Raw genomic sequence first — 24,961 nt, 5'->3', positions numbered from 1 at the left:
CATGTGTACATTTAAGCATACATGTATACCTTTTAAAAAGAGTGCACATAATGTTAGTTTTTTAAACTAAGCCCTTCCTGCTTTCTAAATCTCTGAACCTAAAAGGAAGAAAAGCTCAAGCACCCAGCTAGCTTTAAGGAGTCTAGACTTCAATTCTTTGAGAGGAACCATACTGGCTGACAACAATCAGGTCCATTTTCCTCCACAAACTGCTTCCAACCTTGTCTAAAGCCTAAGGAGACCAGAATCCCAGTAGATATCCAGTTCTGCTGTATCTTTTTACAATGAGGAGTCCAAGGTACACAGAGTATTCAAGATGTTGCTGCACCGTGGGTATAGACAATGTTAATAGTGTTCTTATTTATTTTTCTTAGTGATTAGTTAATGCTAGCCTTTGCATGTTACCATAAGCAAGTTTAATAGCCGAAAGCAATTTTCATCAAAACTATATGACAAATTCTATATTAAGGTCTTTCAGACACTGCCCACTGTGTTGTCATTGACATTACGGTAGAATTACATTCCAGTAAGCTACCTAATGCTAGCATTAGAAAACTTTATAAATTAACAATTCTGACTTGAAAATTCACAAATCACTCCTTGCTACAAATATCATGATGCCTGTAGACTTCTACCAATAATAATAATAATAAATCATTCAAATGCTTTTTTAAAAAAATGAACTATTTGATGCATGTTAATAAGTAATTTTCAGGGAGAAAAAAAACAGGTTAAAAAATCTTACATGTTTGGGATTAAAAAAAATATTCAAAAGATGTCTATATACAAATTCTGCCAACCTTCATGAATAAATCTGAAAATGTTTGTGACTTGCACTGAAAACTGTCTTGTGAAAACAGTTCTTTTTTAACACATAACACACCAAGGGCACTAGAAAAGAAGTTTGTGCGGTTCGGTACCAATAATTCCATGTACTGAAAGATTTTGACTGACCTCCTGTACCACCACAACCAGAAATGCTTTCTCCTGGTGAATAACCCATTAGGCCACCATTTCCATTTCCATTTGGATTAGAAGGCACTGTTGCAAGAAGACCTAAGCAACAAAATAAAATATATAGCCATAATGAAAACCAGGAAAAATAAAAGATGAAGTGTATCATGCTTTTTTCCTCATGATAGCCAATTCTCCACCCTCACCTTGAGTGATTTACTTTTGTAACAGGAGAACATCTCTCTAACTTGCCAAGTAATTTTAGTTCACAGTTACTTAACAGGCATTTTCTACACAACACACTGCATAACTTCTCCAATATTCAATATTTACACACATTTGTTACGCTGCATTAAGGTACAATGCATCCTGATTCAGTATCCAATATCTGAACATGGTGACTGCTTACACCTACCTAAGCAATACAAGTGCATGTGGTTTACCTCTAGGAGCAAAGGGGATAGTCTTTCCTAACTAGGAAGAAAGCTACCAGAAGCTGCATTGCTCTTTGAGTAACAGTATTTGCAAATGCAAATACAGTATGGTTGAACAACATTAATTTTCTCATCACTGGTATTAAAACTTAACTTTACAAAAGCATCAGAAGACCCAGTTTAATAGAACAACTTCCAAAAATGCACAGAAAAAAGAAAAGTCCAGGTAAGATTTAGAAAGAGGCACTCCACTGAAATTCTTTCTTCCTTTTCTTGGGTATATCTAATATTTCCTTTTATTTGCATGCACAACCCTAGTCACAACACTGAGCTCACATCTGGTTACCATTGCTATAAGACAGAATTATTAATTTCTAGAAGGTGAGAAGTTTTCAAACAAATAAAGCCAATAGCCTATAACCATACCCAGTCCTCTGTATCGTGAAAGCTGCTGGTAGATTTGTTTCATCCTCTCAATATTCAGACGGCTTGCCTCTGCATGATTTACCATTGGCTTGGGATAATTAACTCCTATAATACATTTTGCTGCCTTCTGGATGCTCTCTGGGGCATTCCAAGGATCATAGATATATTTTGCAGGGAAACCTCTAAGTACTGGCAAATAGCGTCTTAAGAAAAAAAAAATAAAAAGGTCATTTTCAGTATAAAGCCACTTGACAGTTTAAGTGACATCCATGAATCGCTGCAGTTTCTGGCTTGTGAGTTACCTGATGTAATCCCCATTTGGGTCAGTTCTCCTGCCAAAACCCACTGGACAGTAGCAGTGAAAAAACTGCTGAAAGAACGAACTACAGGACAGCCACATCCAGCTTCCAGCGTTCACACTCCAATCTGCATCAAGTAACAGTTCTTCAAAGACCTTAAGAAATTAAAGCAACAAATTAGTCCGAACATGGCACACCTTTGACACCCTGACATTTTTAGGAATTGTTCTGAGCTTCTGGTTTCATTAGAGGAAACCCAGCTTTTTAACGTAGCAACACTCCTTCTTACCTGGCAACATTCACAGAATGCTCAGTATGCAACTGCAAATACTTACCTGAACGCCAAACTCAAGAACAAGAGTGTGATAGCTGTTTGGCTTTTATCCTGTAAAAAACCTTGTAGACATCTCTGAAAGCTACAACCAAAAAAAGTTCCAGATTCTTACATATGCACATCCTTTAAAAAAAATAAATCCCTGAAGGATGGCTGGAGCTGGACTGATTTGAAAAAATAAGATTTATCTTAAAACACTTTAAAAAAAATTTCTAAACAGAAAGTAATTAATAACATAACAAGATCTTCAGATGACCATTAACTGTTAGCACACAACTGTTCCACTAGATGCTGCCATGTAATAAGAGTTTGGAAATAACACCATTGCAGAAAGCCAGAATAACTTTTGCTACATGCGGATGCATGAATCAAACATCCTTCCACTGCACAAGGCCGGGCTCTCCACAGGCTGTATTATTTCAAAAGTAAGAAAGTTGGCATTTATCTGTAATAAACAGCTTTGTTTTTTGGCTGAGTTATGTGCATCTTCGATGACTTTATCTATGAACAGCAAAAGGAAAATTCCTAAAGCAGCTTATGTTGTTGTGTAACCAAGACAGTTTGGGGTTTTTTTTTAACTGAAAGTGTTTGCTTACAACTGATTTGTTAAGAAATATGAAATTTCATAAGATCATATACATATATAAATATGCAGTCATGATCTGGTGGCAAATAAATGCATTTTTAGATTTCAAAAATAAAAGACTTTTTAATTTATTATCATTGATGAATAAAAGATGTACTATCCTTCTAAAAACGTAAAACTATTCAAAGGCTGAGATTAAATTATTCCATTCTTCAGAAGACTGGCATTTGTAATTTGAACTTGAACTGCATAAAAATTAATTGCACCAAAATTTCAACCAAATCATTTTAACCATACTTGCACTTCTAACATTGGGTGAAGGGACAGAAATTGCTGAAAGAACATGCTCAGTTTTTAGTTTTCTCCCTTTAATTCCTGTGGTGCTTTCCCTTCACAGGGAAGCAGACACGAGATGTGAACAGAAGCTGTTCACACAGTACAACTGGCAAGAAATTTCAATTACAAGAGTAATCCATGTTTATTTGCCAAGATTTTGGAAGAAATCCCAAATTTAAAAGAATGCAGACCTATTCTGACTGCAAGAAACACTCTAATATTCCAATAAAAGAGGACATTCAACAGGCAAAACCAACATCACTGTTTATCAGAACCAATTTAACTTTGGTCACAGTTTAAGGTTTAAAATTCAGCTTCCACCACACAGTAAAAGTTCTAGAATGACTACTAGCAACTCCAATAGGCACTTCAAGCAATTCAACAGTAAGAAACAATACCTTCATTCCTTCTTCCCAGCTAATCCAGAGGTCACCTCGAGTCAAAAAGCATGCTACAGCATGCCGGGCTAAATGGTGAATCCAACCTTCTTGACGAAGCTGTGTCATAATCGCATCAATCCAAGGAAAACCTGTCCTGCCTTCTGCCCATTTGGCCAAAGCCTCAGGATTCTTATCCCAGGGAATTTGTACACAGATAGGATTCCCCTCCATTTTATCAAACCGTGGATTGTTAGTCGCCGCTGTGTAGAAAAATTCACGCCATAACAGCTGGCCATAGAGGGAGAGGGGAGGGGAGCTGTTCTTTTTTACCTGAAGATCGTCATTAAAAGAAAACATTTTATTAGGAGAAGTAGTAGGGAAAAGCCATGACGTCTAAGAACATGTAGCTGACTATGTAGAAACCATACCTTTTTGTACAGATCCGTTAACTTGAAATAAAAGAGACGACAGGACAAACAGCCAAAGCGGAGGTAGGGACTAAGCCCTGTAGGGCTCGCCAGAAGGGAATTTGCATTCATTCGTGGTCTTTCAAAGTTTGCTACCCAAGCCTTAAAAAAAAAAAACAAACAACAAACAACAACAACACAACAACCTAAAAAACCCACAGCAATACCAGACTACAGGCTAGGTAGCAACTTGTAAATGTAAAGCAAGAAATCATGTCCATAACAGAACCCAGACACTGGACAGATGGTCACATTACGTACAATATCTAGGTGCTCCTTTTGAATCAGCAGAATCTCTAGAAGGTAATTCATCTCAAGGCAGAATGCATGAACTGTCTTCCAGAACTACCTATCTTTCTTCTAAAAAGGAAAACCTAGACAACTAGCATTACATTAGCTTTAGAATTCCCCTTCAAAGTTATAAAAATTATGTTTCAAGCAAAAGTACCTCCAAAGAAAAAAAAATTCATTTTTTAGTAGAAAACAGTATCACAGACTTTCTCTAAAATTTAAATTAAAGACAACATGCTATAAACTTTTAAAACTAAAAACCAAGTTGATTTATATCAGTATACCAAGGCATTGAGTTCAAGTTTGTGGTTTTGATATTTCTTTTTTTAAGCAACTTGTCCAATTCCTTTTATATCCGATTGCAAAGAGTAACTACGTTTCCCCTGTGTGTCATACTTGCAATGATTTGAAACATACCTTTCGTTCTAAATGTCTTTCCAATCGTGTGAGAGCTTCTGTTTCCCCCCCTGGCCATACTGCAGAAGGCAGACCATCTGTGTCAAAACCTGAAAAACATTTAAATTGAAACAGGGAATTTTCTTGTTTGCTTATACTGTAGTGCATCAAAATTGTAGTATATTGATACTTGACTACATTTTATTGTATCTTGAGAATAGTGGTAAATTGGACACATGGCAAAGTACAAGTTTTAGAACAGTATGCAACCAAGTCATACCAAAGCACATTCAATACCTCTAGTTTGCAGTAAAATCCAACTTTTACATTTACGTTGATTTATATTACAAGTTTTACATGCTGAATGGTCTTACTCAGTTTCCCTATTTCTGGGATTTTTTTGCACCAAGTGACCTTTCTATCATTTTTCAATTCTCAGCTCTGCAATATGTGGGCTATCCCAAACTCAAAACTTTTCTTTTTTTTTTAAGTTACTCCTAAGAAACAACAATTGCAATTGTAATTTACAGAATATCTAAAAACTTCTTCCATCAAAATAAAAGCACAAGAGCTAGCTTCAGAACATTCCTAGGTTTCATTGACCTTGACTTAAATAAACGACTGGGATTATTGTCCATTCGATCATATACATGTACTTGAGCTGCAAAAGAAAGATGAAAAGAAAGTAACAAGATTTCTCCCCCGGGTCCCCCTGATTGTTCAGCAAGTGCATGAAATATCCAGTGGTTAAACTATAGGTAGACATGTTAAGTGAGATCTTCTCTTCTCAAACCCTTAAAAAGAAAGGTCTGCCGTATGAGAGTTCAAATGGAGTACACAGAGCAGTCACAGCTCAGCCAAAATCCATCCAGACCCTTGTGCTCGCAATTTGGAGGTCACACCACATGTGCTTGTATTTTGGGGCATGGGGGAACAGGAAAGAGGGGGGAGATTCACAGGACAATAGCTTGATACCATTTCTTAAAATTAAATTTACAGAAACGTAAGGTGCACAGCTCCCCAAGCTTCTCAAAGAATTATTAGCCTTACTAGTATCTTTTTTTGCATTGCAAGACAAGAGGGAATTTTTAATTACTTTGTAAAATGACAGACTAATGACCTGAAGCACAAAGATACCAAATGTATTTAATACAAAATGAAGTATCAAAGACTATTGGTAGCTTACTGATTATTTGGTACCATGGGAAAATGGCTATGCTGTATTACAAAAAGCCAAACGGTACATAGTGTATGTAGTTTGATATAACTGAGCTTCCATTTAAAAGAAAACAACTAAAATTTACCGGGTTCATTATCCTTTCTTGTTCCTTTTGTGTGTCATAACTGGCATCAGTTTAACAATTAACCGTAAGTAAAACCTCTCTCATGGTTATTTTAAGTATTACGCTTTTAGTGGTAGATTACATCTTACTTGTTTCACAGTGTCAAAGCAATCTTAGAACATACCTAGCTCTTCAAGTGATGGGACACCATATTTCTCATCATGGTCATCAGAAACTGGAGTAGTACATTTTTCCATTACCTCTGGGGTTATAGTCTCTACTGGCATCTCCAGTGGTTCCATTCTACTAATTAGGGTCTGGAACCGCTTGTAAGTAAGAGGAGGCTGTCCTCCATTTAATTCTATTATTCTGGAACAAAACAAAAAAGAAAAAAAGTAGTATGTCAGTCAATAATACCTAACATTTATTTTTTAAAATAAAATATACACATAGAGAAATATCTTCTTACCTGCCACTAGCATGTTATAAAAAAAAAAAAAAAAATCACAGAAATACATGGCAACCCAGACCATTTGAACTTTAATTTTACCATCCTTTTTTTCCCCCACTAGGGAGATATATAAATTAACTGTTTATAACCAAGTCAACTATTCTTCATCCCTGGGGTGAGGAAAGTCACTCAAGAACAAGTAATGAACATGGACAGCTCAAGGCAAAGAAAAATACAGATCACCAAAGCAGATGAGAGATCATAGCTACATAGAGATACACGCAAGTAACCTACAAGACTATGGTATTTGCATTATAAAAAAATATCTATTTTTCTGCTCTGGTATTGAGAACAGTAGTCAATATTACAACCGTCTTAATACGGGGAAAATCAAGGTGTAGTTTATACACAATGACTGTTGTTAAACATTTTCCATATTTTGCACTGTCACCTTAAATATATATAAAATTCTTGGAAAGGAAAACTTCACAGAAATAATTTACAAAGTGGTAGATGGAACCAACCATTCATTTAGTGGGGGAGTGCCTGGGCAGAGAGGGAAGAAAAAGAGTTCTAAGTTTAGGATAAAAAATGCATCAGGTTTCAAATCGGTTTCAAAACAGTAATTCCCTTTCCTCCCATATGTCTAGCTGCCTCTCATGCATTGGTTTGTAACAGAATAAAATTGGCATCTACCACAATAAGTCACTTAAGAGAAGCCAAGTAATACTTCTGAATAGTTTGTGAATTATGTTTCCATAATAGGGAGCTAATACTAATCCATTTAAATAGATCTTTGGAAATATAAACAAGACATTAAGTAAGGCAACACAGGGATAGCAAACAATTACTTACTGGATACATAACTAGTAGGAAACTGTTCTTGAAAAATAAAGGACTTCCTGCTTCCTTGTGTACCACAAGTAAAATAAGGATGAAAAATCTAACAAAGCAACTAAGCAACAATAGATCTTATTTGGGAGAAGTTACAGGCACGTTTGAGTGAACTTCGTTATAGTAAGACAGAAAATTAACATGACTATGATTTTCAAAAGAACACTGAATCAAAATTGTATTTCAGATACAGTTATGTATCATTTTCTTGAGTTAAGTTCTACTCAGTATGCAATAAAATTTGGAAGGATGGATAAAAGGGAAACATAAAATATCTTCTTAAACATGAAGTGCTCTACAAAGAAAGTAGCACACAATATCTAACCAAGTACTAAATAAAATTAATACTTTTTTTTTTTTCCTTTTTAAAATTAGAGGTAATGGTAACTTACTTGTCTAGGTCATATAATGTATGGGAAATTCGAACAATGACCTCCACTCCAGCTTCACTAGCCAGCTTCTTAATTGCTGCATCTCTTTCCTTCCCAAATGGTTCAGAATCATATTCAATAGAAAGTTTTGCAATATTCCATTCCTGCAACAACAACAACAAAGTGGTCCTTCAACTTGGCTGCTTGATGGAGGGGGAGGGAAAAGAGAAGGAAGGATACGGACAAGATGGAACACCAGCTGTGACCTGCTGAAACTTGTCAAGAGATACACAACGGCCCAAAATACATCTAGGCACCCAGACTCACAAAAATAAAGCCCAACATTGTGGCATCTAATTAGGAATCAGGCATAAAAAAAGCCTCTATCTGACCCATTAGTGTGAGGGCATACAATAACAGGACAGCTTCTGTGCAAACTGAAAACTCAGCTCTAACTTCAGTATTCATATACCTTAAGAGACACAAAGGAAGGGAAAGACAACAGAAGCTGTCTTCTGGACATTGATCAGCAGGAGTAGTTTTGCTCTGTAGAAAAGCTTTTCATACATGCCTGTCAACTTTAAGAGCAGAACTGAAGTTTCGGGGAGGGGCAGGGGGCACAACAGAACAAAATACCCCCACCACCACCCACTTTCATTCCCTTTTCCGAATCCTCACCCCTCACCCACCAGAAGAGACAATCTTCAAATTCTCAATTACAAAAAATCTCCCTCCTAAACAGAGGACACCTTGAAGTTTAATATCCTTCATGTCACAGATGCCGTTACCAAGGCCAACAGTAACAGGTGGGGGAAAAGAAGTGAAGAAAGGGATCAACTAATGGCTAAGGCTTCATAACAGTAGGAAATTGGAAAGGTGATGTATGCACACAATGATACTAGAAAGCCATCCTGCCAATCAAACTCTGGGAAATACCTTTCTAATCCCTCAGAATCTTAATCAGTTAATTTAAATACACCAGCCAGACTATTTCGGAGAACTGGATTTATACCAAAGAGACACACAGCGCTCTACACTGTTCACCTAAGGTGCCCATTTCACTTCTGAACTCCAGCTCTCTCCTAGGTGAAGCCCAGGTACAACCCTGAGGATAGGCGATGTCAGGGAGTGCCTGCTCTTTGAAAGAAGGCTTGGTTCCTTCCATCCTTAAGTCTACCAAGACTGACCCAGCAGGCCCCGAATCCTCAAGCAGCCTCCTACACCCTCATAACATTTATTTCCCATTTCATAATGTAAAACCACTGCCTGACAAGTTGTAGCAGGTATTTTTCTAAATCTCTCCCTCCTCTGGCATATTGAAAAGAGAACCATAAAAAACGTGTCCAAGAGCCAGAGCCATGTCCCCAAGGGAGCCAAGGAACTCTGAGACAAGTGCTACGTGATGTGAATATACCCAGATCACATCAGCATGATCTAGACACTTAGAAGAAGCATGGACACAAATTGCTTTGTATATACTGCTGGATACTTTTAGCAACATTGATGCATTTAAAGAATTACAGAGATTGTTCCAATTCTATTTGCTTTACCAAGCCAGTCCCAAACAGCTGGAGATACAGAGCAGACCAGAAAAAACTGAAGAGAATGAAGCAAGAACCAACCAAAACTTGACTGGTTGAAGTTTACCAACAGGTGCCAGGTGGGTGCCTACTACTAGCAGAAGCTGGATCCCTGCAGTCAGATGGAAACATCATCTTCAAGTTACTTAGAAAAGCCACAAGCAAACAAAAAACCCAAACAAAACCCTCAAACAAACAAAAAACCTGAAAGAATTTTGCAGAGACCTGCAAAGTCTGCTGGAGAAAATATTCTGTCTCTATGCACTACTCCAGAGGATGACACTCCACTGCTGCTAGCAGCAGTGCTCCTAGCTAGTACCGAATTCAGCATCTTAAGGGAATCAAAGCTGCTCTGAAGGACTGAAAAGAGGAAAGTAGTTTTATATGTATGTTTATATATATACACACACACAAATGAAAGAGCCTAAAGGACCTTGAGGCCTTCTTGCAAGGAATTGTCCTTCAGCCTGGGAAAGAGAGCGCCCTACTAAGAAACAGCTATGAAGCTTTCATCCCCAGGAAATCCACAGAGGCTGGCATCTGTGACAGGGCTCCCGACAAAGGCGCTACAAAAGTTCCACTATCTCCTACCGTTATTTAAAGTTATCTTCTCCCAGGCAAAAAACACCTACGTGTGTTCTTCAGGGTCAGGATCACCGCTCACCTTTGAGACATTTAATGAGGATGATCTGAAGAGCTTGGTTCAGTGTTATATGCCCTTTGCTGCACTGCAAGTGCCCGATACACAGATACTGCTCTGGCAAAAGAGGCTGTGAGATTAGCGATAGGAGACAGATGCATGTTCCAGGCAGTCTTCAGCCAAACATTGAAGAAGTCCTCAAGAGCCTCAACAATGCCTCTTATTTGTTCCAGGATAGAGGATGCCCTGAAAAGCCCCTCAGCAAGCAAATACAAAATAAAGACACTTCTTTGAAATTTGAGGAATGAGAAGACATAGACAGATGTGAATGTTCTTTTTCAGCTGCCGTACACTATCTATATGACAAGTTATTTTCATTACTTTCTCAGCACTAATATTCTGAAAATGTGGCACCCCAATGCTGTTAGGCTCAGAAAGATCAGCCTAGTAGAAAGATCTGAAACAGGAGTTGTCAAAGTAGCCATTATGTAAGAAATCTTGTCACAGGTCACTCAAATCCAGAAGGCAATACACACAACAGCAAGATCTTTGCTCCTATTTAAATGCAATCAAACCAAATTTGGCAGGCAGATATAATAAGCTTGAATATCTGGGGGTTTGCAAGCACCAACTAATGCCACTCCTGCAGGAAATTCTTCACTGAAGGGAAATCAAGAAAAGACCAGTTAGGGTATCATCCAGTTAGCATATCACAAATAAAGCACAAGAATGAAGACTGAGATGTGAGATCTGGTTGAGTTTCAGTTTGGTGTTGAAGACTTAGGAATAAAAACCTTGAACTGATGATCTCTTTGGAAAAACAGGTACTCTATTGTTTCTCCAGTCTTGCTTGTCTCAGTCTCCTTGATCCAGTCACTTGATAGAAATTTTTAACATTATTCCGCAAAGTGTTCATTTTTACTATCGTATTATAGTATTGTTACCTTAAATACACAGTTATCCATGGAATACAGATTAATATCAGTAACAATCCCTCACAGTTTTAATTTGCTCAATAATCAGACCCTTTCCCACAAAAGCCTTAAACTTCTTCAACTAGAAATTTCTTTTTACCTGCACTATGCTTTTACCAAGCCTACTACTTATTAAATTATTAAATACTTTTAATGGCCAAAAGCAACCACAGCAGATATTTGGCCTAAATAAGACATTGCTTTTACAGGTCAGGCTTTGAACTTGGACTCATCCACAGAATCGTATTTCAGTATTTCAAAGGGAACCTGGAAAGGAATATTTAATAATATGCAATACCTACACTTAACAAACCATTTGAAATCAGTTCCACTTCTGGAAAGAAAGAAACCAAAACCTGTAAAGTCTAAAAGCAACTCAGTTCAATTGGTGATATGCACATTAGAGGGGAAAAACCTGAATCTAACAGAGAAACTGCAAGAACAGTTAAATATTTGCATGGATAACAATGTGTGCTGAAGTATGTAGTGCAAGAAATTAGTTGAAATTTCTAGTTGAAATTAGTTTCTCAGTCATATTTATGGACAGAAACAACTGCAAGGTGGCATTTACCTTAAAAAGTCTGGGAAAAACATCTGCTGGCTGTCCACGAATAACAAACAAACGCGAATTCAGTTTCCGCAGATTGGCATCAAGATCCTCAAGACACTGAAGCAGGAATCTGCAAGGAAGTGTAAAGAAACACTTATTTTCTGAGGAAAACCAGATAATTTTACAACAGAAAAAGGGAACTAAGAGGAACAATCCAACAAAGATTATCACACCTTCAGCATTTGATGCGTGTTTTGGTGATGCATGCATGTTCAGTCTAATTACACTTAGCTTACAGCAGTTCAATACCATATAACACATTCAACAATAACTCAGAAAACCAAACTGCACTGTCATTTAAGTTTCCATCTCAACATTATTCAACTCTTGAATGGACTAAAACACCTTCAAATCTTAAATGAAACTAGAAGTATCTTGTCACTCTGAAGAAAAAAGCACACAACTGAAAAAATCCCAACAAACCCAGGCAATCAGCTGTTGGCATACTGCTACTAAACTTAATCCAAGTCCTTCTTACAACACAGCAGCCTGAACTCTTACTAAAAGTAGCATACCAGAGGACTACATAGTCATAACCAGATGATCTTAAACATCTCTTCCAGCCCAAACCATTCTATAACTACACCTTTGGCCTTCATTTATAAAAATATCTCTATATATAACAGTTTCATGCATCTTGGCTGTAACCTCACCCAAATTATTTAATGAGCAAATCAGTAAATAATGAAAAAGAAAAAAAAAAAAGAAGGGGGGGGGGGGGGGTACGACACGACACACAACTGCAAATCTGCAAGTCTTTAGGAGAAACAGGTAATTGCAGAAAGGATGTTGAGATAGGTCCACATGTGCAAAGATTTTTTACTGAGTATACCGAGTACAGTTAACTAAAGACTCCAATGGTGACAGATTTTGGGGGAAGAATAAAAACAAAAGGAAGGAGAGGAAAAGTGAAAGCTGTACCCTGCAGCTAGCTGAAAGAGAGATGCTGGGGGTTCCCAGATGAATGCCCTTCCCCTGGACTCCTCTCCCGTGTAACAGGTGGCTCCTCCACAACACTGTTTCCTCACAGTAACAATGCAGTTTTCACCAAGAGCTGCTCAAACTCTGCCAACTGTTCTTACTCGCAGTGCTGTTGGTACTCACCGAAGTGTGTGCTGGTCAGGGCCGGCGCTGAGTCAGAGCCCGCCAGTCACCAGCCTCTGTGCACACACACCACTGGATGCCCTGCCGTAAACCAAGAGCTACACCCAAGGGGGGGTGGGGAGCAGAGGCGACGGCCACGCTGCAGGCCGTTATTTCCGAGAGCACCTGCTGTATGTGTGTGTGCAAGGCCGCGAGGGTAACACCACCAGACCAAGGCAGGGAAAGCAGTGCCACGGAGCCCTGGAGGCACGGTGCCCGCTGCCGGGATGAAAATGTGCGGAGCTGCCAGCAACGGGCAGGCTGCACCACTGCGAGTGCCCACAGCACTACAAAGACCAAAGTGTCGAGCAAGCAGGTTTACTAAAATCAGGAGTTCACACAACACCTACGCTTTAAAGAATGAATCTTAAGAAATAACCGGTTACAAAGAAAACGCTACACCTTCTAGGAGGTATACAGCATACATGACTTGTAAATCTACTAACACTTTTTTACATTTTCTAGAGATTTAGCAATATATATGTGATGACTACCTAACACAGATTGCTTCCAACTTTATATGGAAGAAAAGTATCAAAAATAATATATAGAAGGCTGGGTGAAAAACCCAAGAGCTGCTATTAAATACCTAAAATGTGCGGCTCACTCAACCTGAAAGGATAACAGCAGGCAAGTCCGAGGGGAAGCCAGCATGTAACAGCTTCTTGGCTGGCAACTATGCTCATATGTTTTTTGACTGGAACAAACCAAAAATTTGAAAAAAAACCCAAACCACAAACAACTCTGGTAGTGAGACCACGAAGTAAGAAAAGTAAAAGGGACTTCTGTATACACATTTAGTTAGAAGGCCCACAGGAGTCATTTTAAGAATCAGATGAGAATTGCACATGCTTCTGTCCGACAGAACCTGGGCCCCATGTTCCCAGGCCAAAGTCACTTCCAGTTGGACTCTGGAAAGTACAGCTTCATTTTATCATTTTTTTGAAACCTGAAATGACAGACCTTATCATTGATCTTACCCATGTGAACCTTGCCTTTCAGGAGCACGTGCATTCACATATACTTCACAAATGGCTATGAAGACAAGCTGCAATAGTGCCCTGGATGCCTTTCAAACAGTCCAAAAGAGGGTTGGTTGGATTTCTTTTCTTGGTTTGGTTTGATGGGATTTTGTTAGTTGTGGTGGTTGTTTTGTTTTCTAAACTTTATATCACAGAATATAAGGAAAAAGGTATAAAGAGAAACTGGTGACATAAAATGCTCTTAACTATTAAAACTAAAAATCTGTCTTTCAGGAAACAGTTAGGTTTTTTCCTATTGGCATTTCAATTTGCACTATTTCCTCAATCTCTTTCTTCCTACCTGACTGATCACAGCATACAACTTCTAGTCTGTACTTGGCACAAAATCCTATTCAAGAAGATTACATGCACTGACCCAGTCTCCAATTCACATCCAAGATCCCTAAACTTGCCCTTAATACTGTTTAATCTCTATTTTGTTGATTCCCCAAATCCCCTCTATTATCTCTCAACTATCTCTTACCACACTCCAGAACTGGATCTCCATAGAACTCTTTCATGCATTTAACAGACATAATGGTGTAGACTCAAACTGTTAAATGTATGTAGGAAGGGAGCAGGAGAACAGCCAGAGGACACACACACACTCCCCCAACCTGAACAAAACCAGAACAAAAAAAAAAAAGCCAAACCACAGCTTCTATTGCAAGACTCACTGAAAGCACATTGTTAAAAAAACCCAAAACACATCAAACCTAGCAACCCTATGATATCTATATCACAGCAATGCAAAAGGATACTGCTTTTGACTTTCAGAACACAGCTTCAGTTTACAAGTGGGTACTCAGAATAAGCGTGCAGTTTATTAGGCATATTTGAACCTTTCAGACCAAATGTGTTTTAATAAAGTGTGCTTCAAATAATCATCTATTTTGCATTCACCAATTGTATTTATGCTATACCACATCTAAAGGCATTTTCTCATTAAAGTGTTAATAAAACTTTTCTAACATAAAAGCATTTACAAAGATTTACAGAACCATACAATAGTTTGAGTTGGAAGGGACCTTTAAAGGTCATCTAATCCAACCCACCTGCAACAAGTCTTGCTCATTTAAAACCAAACCTTCTTAAATCATTGCTTTTAGATACAACCCCTACCAAGAAACTTAATAGTTGAATCAACTGCTTGTTATAATCAAAGTTTTCACCTCCAGTTTTTCTCATGAGTACCTTTAAAACTTCCAGACACAGCACAGCATCTTTACTGTGGTGAAATGCATGCTAATTAATATCTAGTTTTAGGTATCACCATATACAAATTACTCTGAATTTAAGGAAGGAAAATTCTACCTTTCAGAACTTCTCCATTCATCTAACATGTTAATAAATGTCTGTGTGAATAGGCCTATGCAAAAGGAAATATTCTAATTATACCAACTCCCTGGGACAACTTTAATTCCTGCACTTGCTCTAATTTTGGCATGGCACTGTAATGCATTAAATTTATCTCCTATCCTAGCAAATTAATGTTTTACATATAACAAACTTTATATCAGATAGGAGTAATAACATATTCAGAACACCTACACCCCCTCACATATTAAGGCATAAGAAAAAATAACTAAATAATAATTCTCAGTTTTCAACAACACACTGTCACGGTGAATTATTACCGGATCTGGAAGAGAAGAGGTTTTAGTTTACCAAGGTATCATTTTGACTGGTAACACCTGTTTGCAAGTGAAAATGGTTTTGAATTACTCTAATACTATGCAAGGACACTTGCTGCAGCACAGGTGTTTTGCTCAGTGCAGGCATTTAAACATAATTAAGAACAGCATTCTAGCATAGACAAGGCAAAATTATTTGAGCTTTCTCTCTGAAGAGATATACCAAAATGCTCACAAACATGTTCCTTTCACAGTACAACACAAAAAGAATGGTAACTTAGTCTGTGAACTGAAACCAAATATGAAATAAAAAGTAATTTCTTTTCAGTATATGAGCTCTTGAGGCAAAGTTTCTTCATAGCAGCTACAAAGTAAGAGCTACTACGCTTGAAGCCTATACTTTACACCGAAGTGTGGCATTTAGGAGCTATGCAAATCTCTCCCTACAGTTACAGGTCTGCAATCTAAAACAACTTTTTCCTCTCAACCTAAAGGTCAATGGGCAAGCACTTTCTTTTTCGCTTTGAACGACCATAAAAACTACATGACATCATTAACAAGACAAAAATGATGCACAGATATTTTTAAAATCAGATTAGAGCACCAGCCCAGGTTTCTGCATCTGGTATTAAACTTTCCTCTAGTTTTGTACAAGGGAAAGTTCACCATTAATTTCACTGTAGCAAACTGCACAAGGTACATGCATGACGGAGACGACGGAGGCAGGCAGAAGAGACTGACTTATTGTAACACAGGAAAGATGCCGATGCAAAGCATACCTGTCTTCAAGCAACACTCTTAGAGGGCATTACACACATTTTGCTTAGCGTCATCTAACTACGATATTCAGAATTTTCATGAAAGCTTCTGAAGACCACATTTTTTAAAAGATATATACATAAAATCTTAGCTGATTATTCCAAGAAACTCCATGATCTTCCTTGCTGCCAATTACGCAAAGTCTTGGGGTCTGAAATCTAACCTAAATGTTCTGCCCCCCTGCACCTTAAGAGTGACTGCCAGAAACTAGTTTGCACAATACTGATGATAATTTTAGCTACTACGCAACTGATACAAACCGGTACCATCAAGGCAGAAATTCAAAAAGTTAAGTAACTAATGGTTAACACAGTTAATCATTAACAAAATGAACAAATCTAAGCACTACATCATGCAGCCCTCCTGACTCTGCACTTAACATGATTAAAGACCTTCTCCAGGGAAGAAGTCAGGAGCAGTCTGTTAAAAAGGCAGCATTCTTATTTAGGAGACACACAAGAAGGAACCTTATAGACATACTGCTTAAGGCTACCAGTAAGTCTTGTTTGGCATTATTTTTAGGATTAATGAACACCCAGAAACCATAATCACACAGAACAATCCTTGCCAGTATGAAATGAGGACAGTTACTGGGAACTGAGGGGGCTTAAAATGCAGTGACTTCTCTTTCAGGCACCACTGACATCTGAAAATGGTGGTGCTAAGCCATTAAGCATCTTCAGTTTCAGGTTTTTTTCTGAACTCATCCAAATTCTGAATTGAACCATTAGGCAAGGCAGGAGTGTTAGGCTGCACAGCCAGTATCACACAAAAGAAAGGAATCTAGTTGGGTTTCCTCATTCTGAGGAAGAAGTTTAGAAATTTGAGTAAAAAAAACCCCAACCACCAGTGATAAAACTTGTTTCATTCCTAAATTTAGTATTTTTACCTAAGACTGGCCAACTTGCAGCAACCCATCCAAACTTCCATTTAACTAGTCTTTTTAAATACCTTCTATCTACCCACTAGTCCTCATGCCAAACCATTGATTACAATCTCTCCAGTGAAAGAAAAGTGCTGTCAAACAAGAGACTCATGTCATTACAGATATCTGACTGCCACCCAGATTTTGTTTACCAGAATTATCTTAAGCAGCCTAATGTCTGCTAGTTTTATTTTCCCCATTCAATCTTTTTTTCCAACATTGCTATCAGATAATCCTTCTCCATCTTTCAAAGTTTAGTAGAGCTGGATTCAATAAAAAGAAAGAATATCACATACTGGTATAACATCAACCACTTTGAGTCGTTTACAGGATTAGACCATGACTATTAATAAATTATGCAACATTTATTTCTCTTCATGGGAAGAGAGTAAGGGAGCCTTTCTTTCTTATGTATCTGCTATTTTGCCATATGTTCTGTTAGATCATTATGGAAGTCTGTTTCATTCAGATAAACATCATCTTCATACCACCTTCTACAGGAATCATAAGGCTGATTTCATCTGCCAAAACAGAGTATGAGCCTCTGAGAAGCATCTCAAATTTCATGTACCTATATATAAATATTTAATATTTTATCAGTATACTTTCCTGCTTGATTGCCACCAACCAGTGTGTCTTAGCACGAGCAGTATATTCTTACGAAACTATAAGAAGATTAAGCTCAGACAGGATTTAAGTGTTATGTACACTCCACCGCATCCTCTGGCAGCAAGCCATAGTAATATTTTCCTATTACCAAATCAAGGTCACAGAGGCATGCCTTATTATATTACACTGTTTCAGCGAATACCACATACAACTTCCACATCCTAAAAAGGTATACAATAATACATTTCACAAAGGTATTATCCTTAAAGCTTATACACAAAAGCAGGAAAAAGTTCATGTTATTCAACTCTAGGTACTTAAGCGAAGTGGCTGTGGGAGCTAACTAATCTCCTGCAGGGTTGCTCTACAGTCAGTGGAGAAAAACCAGCTCCTTTAGAGTGCAATTCAGGACTTCAGCATCTTTCATAACTTAGTAAGAGCTGATCCACATGCAAAAACCAAACCAAACAGACCATGAAGTGTGTCACTCCACTTTTTTCCTCTAATATTTACTACTGATATAACTTCCAAGACAAAACAGAGTTGTGATGGAGGAAGAATGTAAGATATACCCAAGCCCATGTACAGCTTAAATAGTCACAATTGCTGTAAAAGAGCTTCTTAAAAAAACAAATGCAGCTCTTTGCAAAAGGATTAAGAAAGGACTTTGAACAATAATAGAATTTAATGTTGCTTTCTTTCAAAAGTCTCCAAGCTGAGTCATGTTGGGTGCATTTTCTTTGAAGCTAAATAGTAAAAACCATTTCACATATGGAGTTGAACTAGAAAACCAACTACACCAAGCAATACTGCTCTATTAAGAACAACAAAATAATTTGAATCTAACCTAGCTTACAATGGACACAAAGCTAGTAATTCCTTACATATCATTCCTCATACATTTCTTCCCAACTGAATGACCTTTTCAAGGTTAACATTCCCAAAAGGTAGGAAATAAAATTTTTGTCCTATTAAACAGACATTCATAATCTCCCAAATAGCAATCTGTATTTGCTTCCAATTTTGTGAGCCATACATCACAGCACAAATAGTGTATTTAGCTTCTATGAAGATCTGGATCTTAACTTCATATTCAAAGGGCACCTATTATTCATCTAAACTATTCCCATATAACTAGTAACCACACATCTCAAATTACTCGCTTGTTACAAAGGTCAGCCTCCTGGGTGATAGGCAACTAAGGCTCACAGCTTCCTCAATCTCACTCCCAGTGTCTTCCATTCTTTAATGTATATATTCTGTGATTATCTTTCTCTAATCCAAATCTGATAAATCAAAGTCCTTATTATTTGATTTTAATTCCTTATGCCTACTCTTTCCAGAGAGAAACTAGGTGGATCCATAAAGGAAAATCCAAGAGCAAACAAATGTATTTGCAGGGGGAGAACGACGAACAGCCGTGAAAATAGGACCTAGAAGCCAATTACAAAACTAAGCTACTTGGCAGTACAGAAATGCTCATATTTAAACAAATTTAAAATTCCTTATTCTCATGTACCCTAGTTCTCTTATTTAAATGAGCAGCTCATAAGGCTGTATGTAATTAAACCAGAGCTGGCCTGCTTTATAAAATAGTTCAGCCACGTTATTTTTGGCAATCTAAGCGGTCCATGAGAAAGTAATAGTTATGGCTCATTTCAAAAGAGCAAGCGCAATAACAGCACTATAACAAGATACAGTCTTGCAACCTGATTCTGAAGGACAAATTTTATACTGCCCCTCATTTCCTTTAATAAAAGTCTTTTACTTCCCTTGCATTAAAATGACTTTAAGGTTATAATTACTGCTAGTACGATTTTCACAGTTTTAAGTTTCCCAGAAATGAAACTGTGTTAAATGAATGTATTTCTCAACTACATTGTATAAATTGCAAGCCCTTAAGGTATAATTCCATGATCTCTGGCTTCCCATTATCTAAAAAAATAATAATCTATTAAACTAATAGAAGAGAATTAAGGACAGAGCTAAAATCTAAAAGCAAGCACAGAAATCGGTGTAAAGTTTCAAAACCAAGAAAAACTACCTGAAGCTATTCCTGAAAATATGAATTAAAAATGGCTGGATTTCATCTCTGCGGTGCCCACCTTATGGTGGTCAGCCTTTCAGCATTATCCTAACTTATCATTGCTACTCTTATGAATCAAGAACACCAAAAATGTCTGAACTGGTCTTTCAAAGCTGAAATTAGTCATTTACATTGGAATACAGGGTAAACATGAACAAAATGTGTTCAGGCTTTTGAGTAATAATTATGTAGAAAGAACCAACATTTTAAAAAAAACAAAAAAACCCAAATAACTGAAACACAGCTTTGTTCATTAAGCTGCATAAATCCAGAAAAACTCCACCGTCCCAAAGTTTCTTAGCATGAATAGACTAACAGAAGTAACGGTTCACTTCATGCTGCACAGGCCTTCCACCTCAAAGTCTAGAGCTGATGGAAAAGGTGCACGGAGCTCAGGAACATAAGCCCTGGTAAACGAAACTGAAGTATAGCTTAAGGCATAATAAAGGAAAAAAAATCCATATAACCTTTAGATAAGCATGCTGCCTTCATTTGCCACAACTGCAGCAGTTCACTGCAATACTGAAGGTCAGGACCAACAGAAAGTACCTCACTTGAAGTAACTAAATTAGTCTGTACAACTTACATAGTAGAGTTAAGTGGAACATTCTGATAACTACAAATTGATATTCAATCATCTCTGCAGAAGTGACAGTAGTTTAGATGAAGAATTATTTTATGAAGAATGAAAAGTTTATGAGAACAACTATATTCTTATATTTTCCTCATTTTCCCCATCTACCCATTCCTTTCAGAAGATGGCTGTGAATGACAAAAATTCACCTCAGGAACACCAGCCACGGATATTTTTATTACTTTGACTGTTGAATGAAGAAAGGTAAACAACTAGAAAACATCATAAACATCATCCTACACAGGATCACTTTATTTTTTCCAGCTTACTTGTGCCGGGGTCAGAATTAACAGCAACACAGAAGATGCAGCCAGGAACACTGCCAATTTTTTTTTTTTTTTTTTTTTTTTTTTTGGGGGGGGGGGGGGGGGGGCGGAGGGCACCAAGCCCACCTTCCTTAAAGCGTACAAAAACTTTGTTTGAGACAAAGCAGCAAAAATAAGAGCAGTTGAATATCAAGACAAACTGTTAGAATTCCAGAAAAGAGATACTCCCACAAGAAAAATTTCTTTTTTTAAACTCCAAAGTTATTTCTATAGACAAAAAAGTAGGGGAGCATTTGTAGGCTCTGTACTCCGGAAACATAATCACCATTGATAAGCATTATGGCTATGCAGAACCTTCAAGCAAGAAGGGACATTCCCCACTAGAGGTCAAACCGAAGAAAAAAAAACTTATTTACTTTAATCCCTATACATGCAACAACAAGGGGCAAGACCAAAGAGGGGGAAAAGAAGGGGGTGGGACATGCAGGGGGAGCCTACAGAGTCTGCAGCTTTCATTGCTATGTCTCATAACCTGATCGTTTCCTTACACCATTCGTAAGAAGAACATTTCAATATGAATCAACAAAAATAGTTTCCTAAAGTAGGTCGTTGCTGCAGCAACCGGGCGCTGTTTGGACTACTCCCCGCCACAATGACCTACTTTTGCAGTTATACGTAACCACTGTAGTAGGACCCGAATTTCTTCTTCCCTTCAGAGCCACTCCAAGAGGATTTCCGTACCACAGCCAAACTTTAATCCTAACCGGGAGAAAGGCATCAAGCAGGTACAAACAGCTGGTAGGTTCCGTTCCTCTGTGTCATATTTAGATCTGTTGGCTGCTAAAGGTTTCACTTAACCTTTATGTGTGCTTAGAGCTCATGAAGCACCGAGCCAATGTTCAAAACCGGAGGAGCTGATTAAAAAAAACAGAAGGGGAAGGTGTCAAAACAAACAGCAGCTCATGAACAATGTGTCCCTCAGAGCCAACAGCTGGTGGCAAGCTTCAGCCCAAACAGGCTGCCTCAGTACTGCCATCCAAGCACAAGCTAACAGACATAATCCTTTATTACAGGTCTAAATAACATAAACCAGCATAAAAGAAAAACCCTTGGGAATGACCGGTAAAGATAACACGTTTTTAAACCCTGTTTAACGCTGTGTGGACTGTGGAGTGGGGACATGCAAAGGTACCACACAAACCCAGGAAGTAATGTTTACAATTACTTAATTTCCTGTTTATTGTTGCTGTTAATAACCACTAATCTTATGACAAAGAAAAAAAGGTCACCAGTGCAACTTCCCATTGCACTATATTTTAACCTCATGAAGGAAATAAAGATTATCTCTCTAGAAATAAACCTACAAGCTTCAAACATCGATCACACTGACTTGTACATAGGTATTTTTTTATCAATTCCTGCAACCCCCAAGTTCAAAAGCTTTCATTCAAAGTAAAAATTTAAGAGGCAGGCACAAGAGACTAACACTACTTCCAAGCCTAAGACAACTCATTCCAACAAAAGGCAAGCTATGCATAACCATCCTAATTAAAACTTCAGTTAACAGAAAGATTCAGACAGATATAGCTCATACTAATAAAGCAGAAAAACAAAGCACATGCAGCAAAGCTCCCCAAAGCTTACTTTACCTTAAGCCTTCTCAAAACTTTTAAGTTCAGCAGGAAAAATGCTAGCATCAATGGCAACATGGTACTGCAAGTATAAAAGTTTTTGCAGCTTCCCCCCACACTTTCACTTGTGAGTCATATATGAGATAATTCCTCCTGCAATTCTCATACTCCTCAAACAGAACAAAAAAAACCCCTAAAAATTATTTTTATTTTATCATTGCACTTGACAAGCCATAGAGCAGCAACTGCAAAGGTAGGATTCTGGAAGAAAGATAGAGTAGTAGAAATAAAAAAAAAAAAAAAAATCACAAAATTATGGAAAAAATCAGAAAGGCTGCTGCTGCAAGAGCAAGATCTGATCACTAGTATCAATTTTCAGTTTGAAAGCATGACCTCCAATGCCAAAAAAGCAAGCTCCATTGTGCTGTCTCATATGGTAGTAGTAAAGAACTGGAGTCAAACTTTCAGTAAATGCAGCTTTGAGGAACTTCTCTTTGGCAAACCAACACGGTGTTTCAGAGTTGACACTGAAAAAGAGACGCTGGTGGAGTTGTATTTCAAAGAGTGCAGAAAGTCAAAGTCTGAAGTATAAAAATAGGAAGATCCACACTGTCCCCACAAACTCATGATTTTCTTCACGATTTAGAAGAAAAACACAGTAATGATGAAATAAAGTACTTCTCACCAGTAAATTTATTGCCAACCAGCTAACAGAAAGGAAATTTCATTCAAATTAAATAACCCTGTTCACTGAAAACCACCATGACTGTATGATCAAAACTAATTTTATACAGGTCTCCTCAGATTAGGAAAGCCTTAAAAAAAAAGGGGGGGGGAATATACTACAATTAAAGCTAGACTAGCAATAGCACAGTGATTTACAACTTTTTCCTTTGTAATAAACTGAAGTTTTACTACACATTAGTAGATGTTTCCAGTGAAAGAGTATGCTGGAGAAAAGAAAATTAGTTAAGTCACTCACAATGAGTCATTAGATAAAGGTTTTATTCTTCATAAAATAATTCTTCATGAGAACAACTATATCCTTATATTTTCCTCATTTTCCCCGTCTACCCATTCCTTTCAGAAGATGGACATGAATTACAGAAATTCACCTCAGGGATATCAGTCACGGATATTTTTATTACTTTGACTGTTGAAAGAACAAAGGTAGACAACTGGAAAACATCATCCTACACAGGATCACTTTATTTTTTCCAGTTTACTTGTGCCGGCATCAGAATTAACAGCAACACAGAAGATGCAGACAGGAACACTGCCAATTGAAGGGAAATTAAAAAAAAAAAAAAAAAAAAAAGGGAAAGGGGGCATCAAGCCCACCTTCCTTGAAGTGTATAAACTTTGTTGGAGACAATGTGGTTAAAATAAGAGCAGCTGAATACCAGGACAAACTATTAAGACATATGGGGACTAAAGCACTAAAGCAAATAAGATTTGTTTTTCTTCAGTTTAACAGGGAACTATGGGAGAGGGTCCAGCAGAGGCTGCAAAGATGGTGAGGGGACTGGAGCATCTCCCTTTTGAGGAAAGGCTGAGAGAGCTGGGCACATTTAGCCTGGGGAAGAGAAGACCGAGAGGGGATCTTACCAATATCTACAAATACCTTAAGGGCAAATGTCAGGAGGATGGGGCCAGGCTCTTTTCGGCAGCGCCCAGTGACAGGACAAGGGGCAATGGGCACAAACTGCAGCACAAGATGGTCCAACTGAATATGAGGAAGAACTTCTTTGAGGGCAACAGAGCAGTAGGACAGGCTGCCCAGAGGGGTTGTGGAGTCTCTTCCTTGCCTGGATGTGACTCTGCGCAACCTGACCCAGGTGACCCTGCTTTACAGGGGGTTCAACTAGGTGGTCCTCCAGGGGTCCCTTGCAACCCTGACCATTCTGTGATTTAAGGAAGCATTCACAGGATTTGGGATATACTGGGTAACAGCAGAAAACAGCTACACTGTCTAAAAGGAAACACAGATAAACCGCAGTTAATTATATCTTACTAAGCCTGTCATCTACTGAAAAATAATGATGGAAAGCCACAGGAATTATGCCTAGGCAACCCAAATAAAACAAATAATTCAGATTACATCCTTTGCTTGATCATCCTCATTAAGACTTGGATAGTTTCAAACCCCTTGAGTTCACTAATAGAGACTTAGAAAAACAAAGAACAAAACCAAAATGTAACCTCCTCCCCAAAGACCCTTCTGAAACCTGGATGGCAAAAATTACTCCGTAAAATATTTTAAATGCATATCTCAATTTTACAGATGTAGAATCATGCTGCTCTCATGAGAGGGGAAGAAGGGTAACAAAAGTAGGCAATCTCTGTTAAAAGCTGTATTGTTCTCTTTTCTACTTTAAGACTACTAGAAAAAATTAGTTTCTTTAGTGTCAAGAATGTGAAATATGAAGGAAAAAAATGCAAAAAAAAATCATCACTTGATGCCACAGAATTTACAGACAGAAAAT

General features: G+C 37.8%; 1 protein-coding gene across 4 annotated transcripts in view; it reads right to left on the bottom strand.

Annotated features, from left to right (window-relative positions):
* Positions 1-24,961, bottom strand: part of CRY1 (cryptochrome circadian regulator 1) — a 39,167-nt gene that overhangs the window by 4,439 nt on the left and 9,767 nt on the right. For all 4 annotated transcript variants that reach the window (XM_040593918.1, XM_040593919.1, XM_040593917.1 and 1 more), the window contains exons 2-10: positions 11,668-11,776; positions 7,924-8,066; positions 6,371-6,555; positions 4,925-5,013; positions 4,178-4,318; positions 3,768-4,079; positions 2,117-2,268; positions 1,815-2,017; positions 955-1,056 (exon numbers count right to left, since the gene is read on the bottom strand). In XM_040593918.1, coding sequence (XP_040449852.1) covers positions 955-1,056; positions 1,815-2,017; positions 2,117-2,268; positions 3,768-4,079; positions 4,178-4,318; positions 4,925-5,013; positions 6,371-6,555; positions 7,924-8,066; positions 11,668-11,776 — 1,436 coding nt within the window. The remainder of the gene's footprint in view (positions 1-954; positions 1,057-1,814; positions 2,018-2,116; positions 2,269-3,767; positions 4,080-4,177; positions 4,319-4,924; positions 5,014-6,370; positions 6,556-7,923; positions 8,067-11,667; positions 11,777-24,961) is intronic.

Source organism: Falco naumanni, chromosome 5 (genome assembly GCF_017639655.2).
Source record: "Falco naumanni isolate bFalNau1 chromosome 5, bFalNau1.pat, whole genome shotgun sequence".
NCBI lineage: Eukaryota > Metazoa > Chordata > Aves > Falconiformes > Falconidae > Falco > Falco naumanni.
Note: the sequence above shows the minus strand (reverse complement) of the source record. Positions and strands in the feature narration are given on the sequence as shown.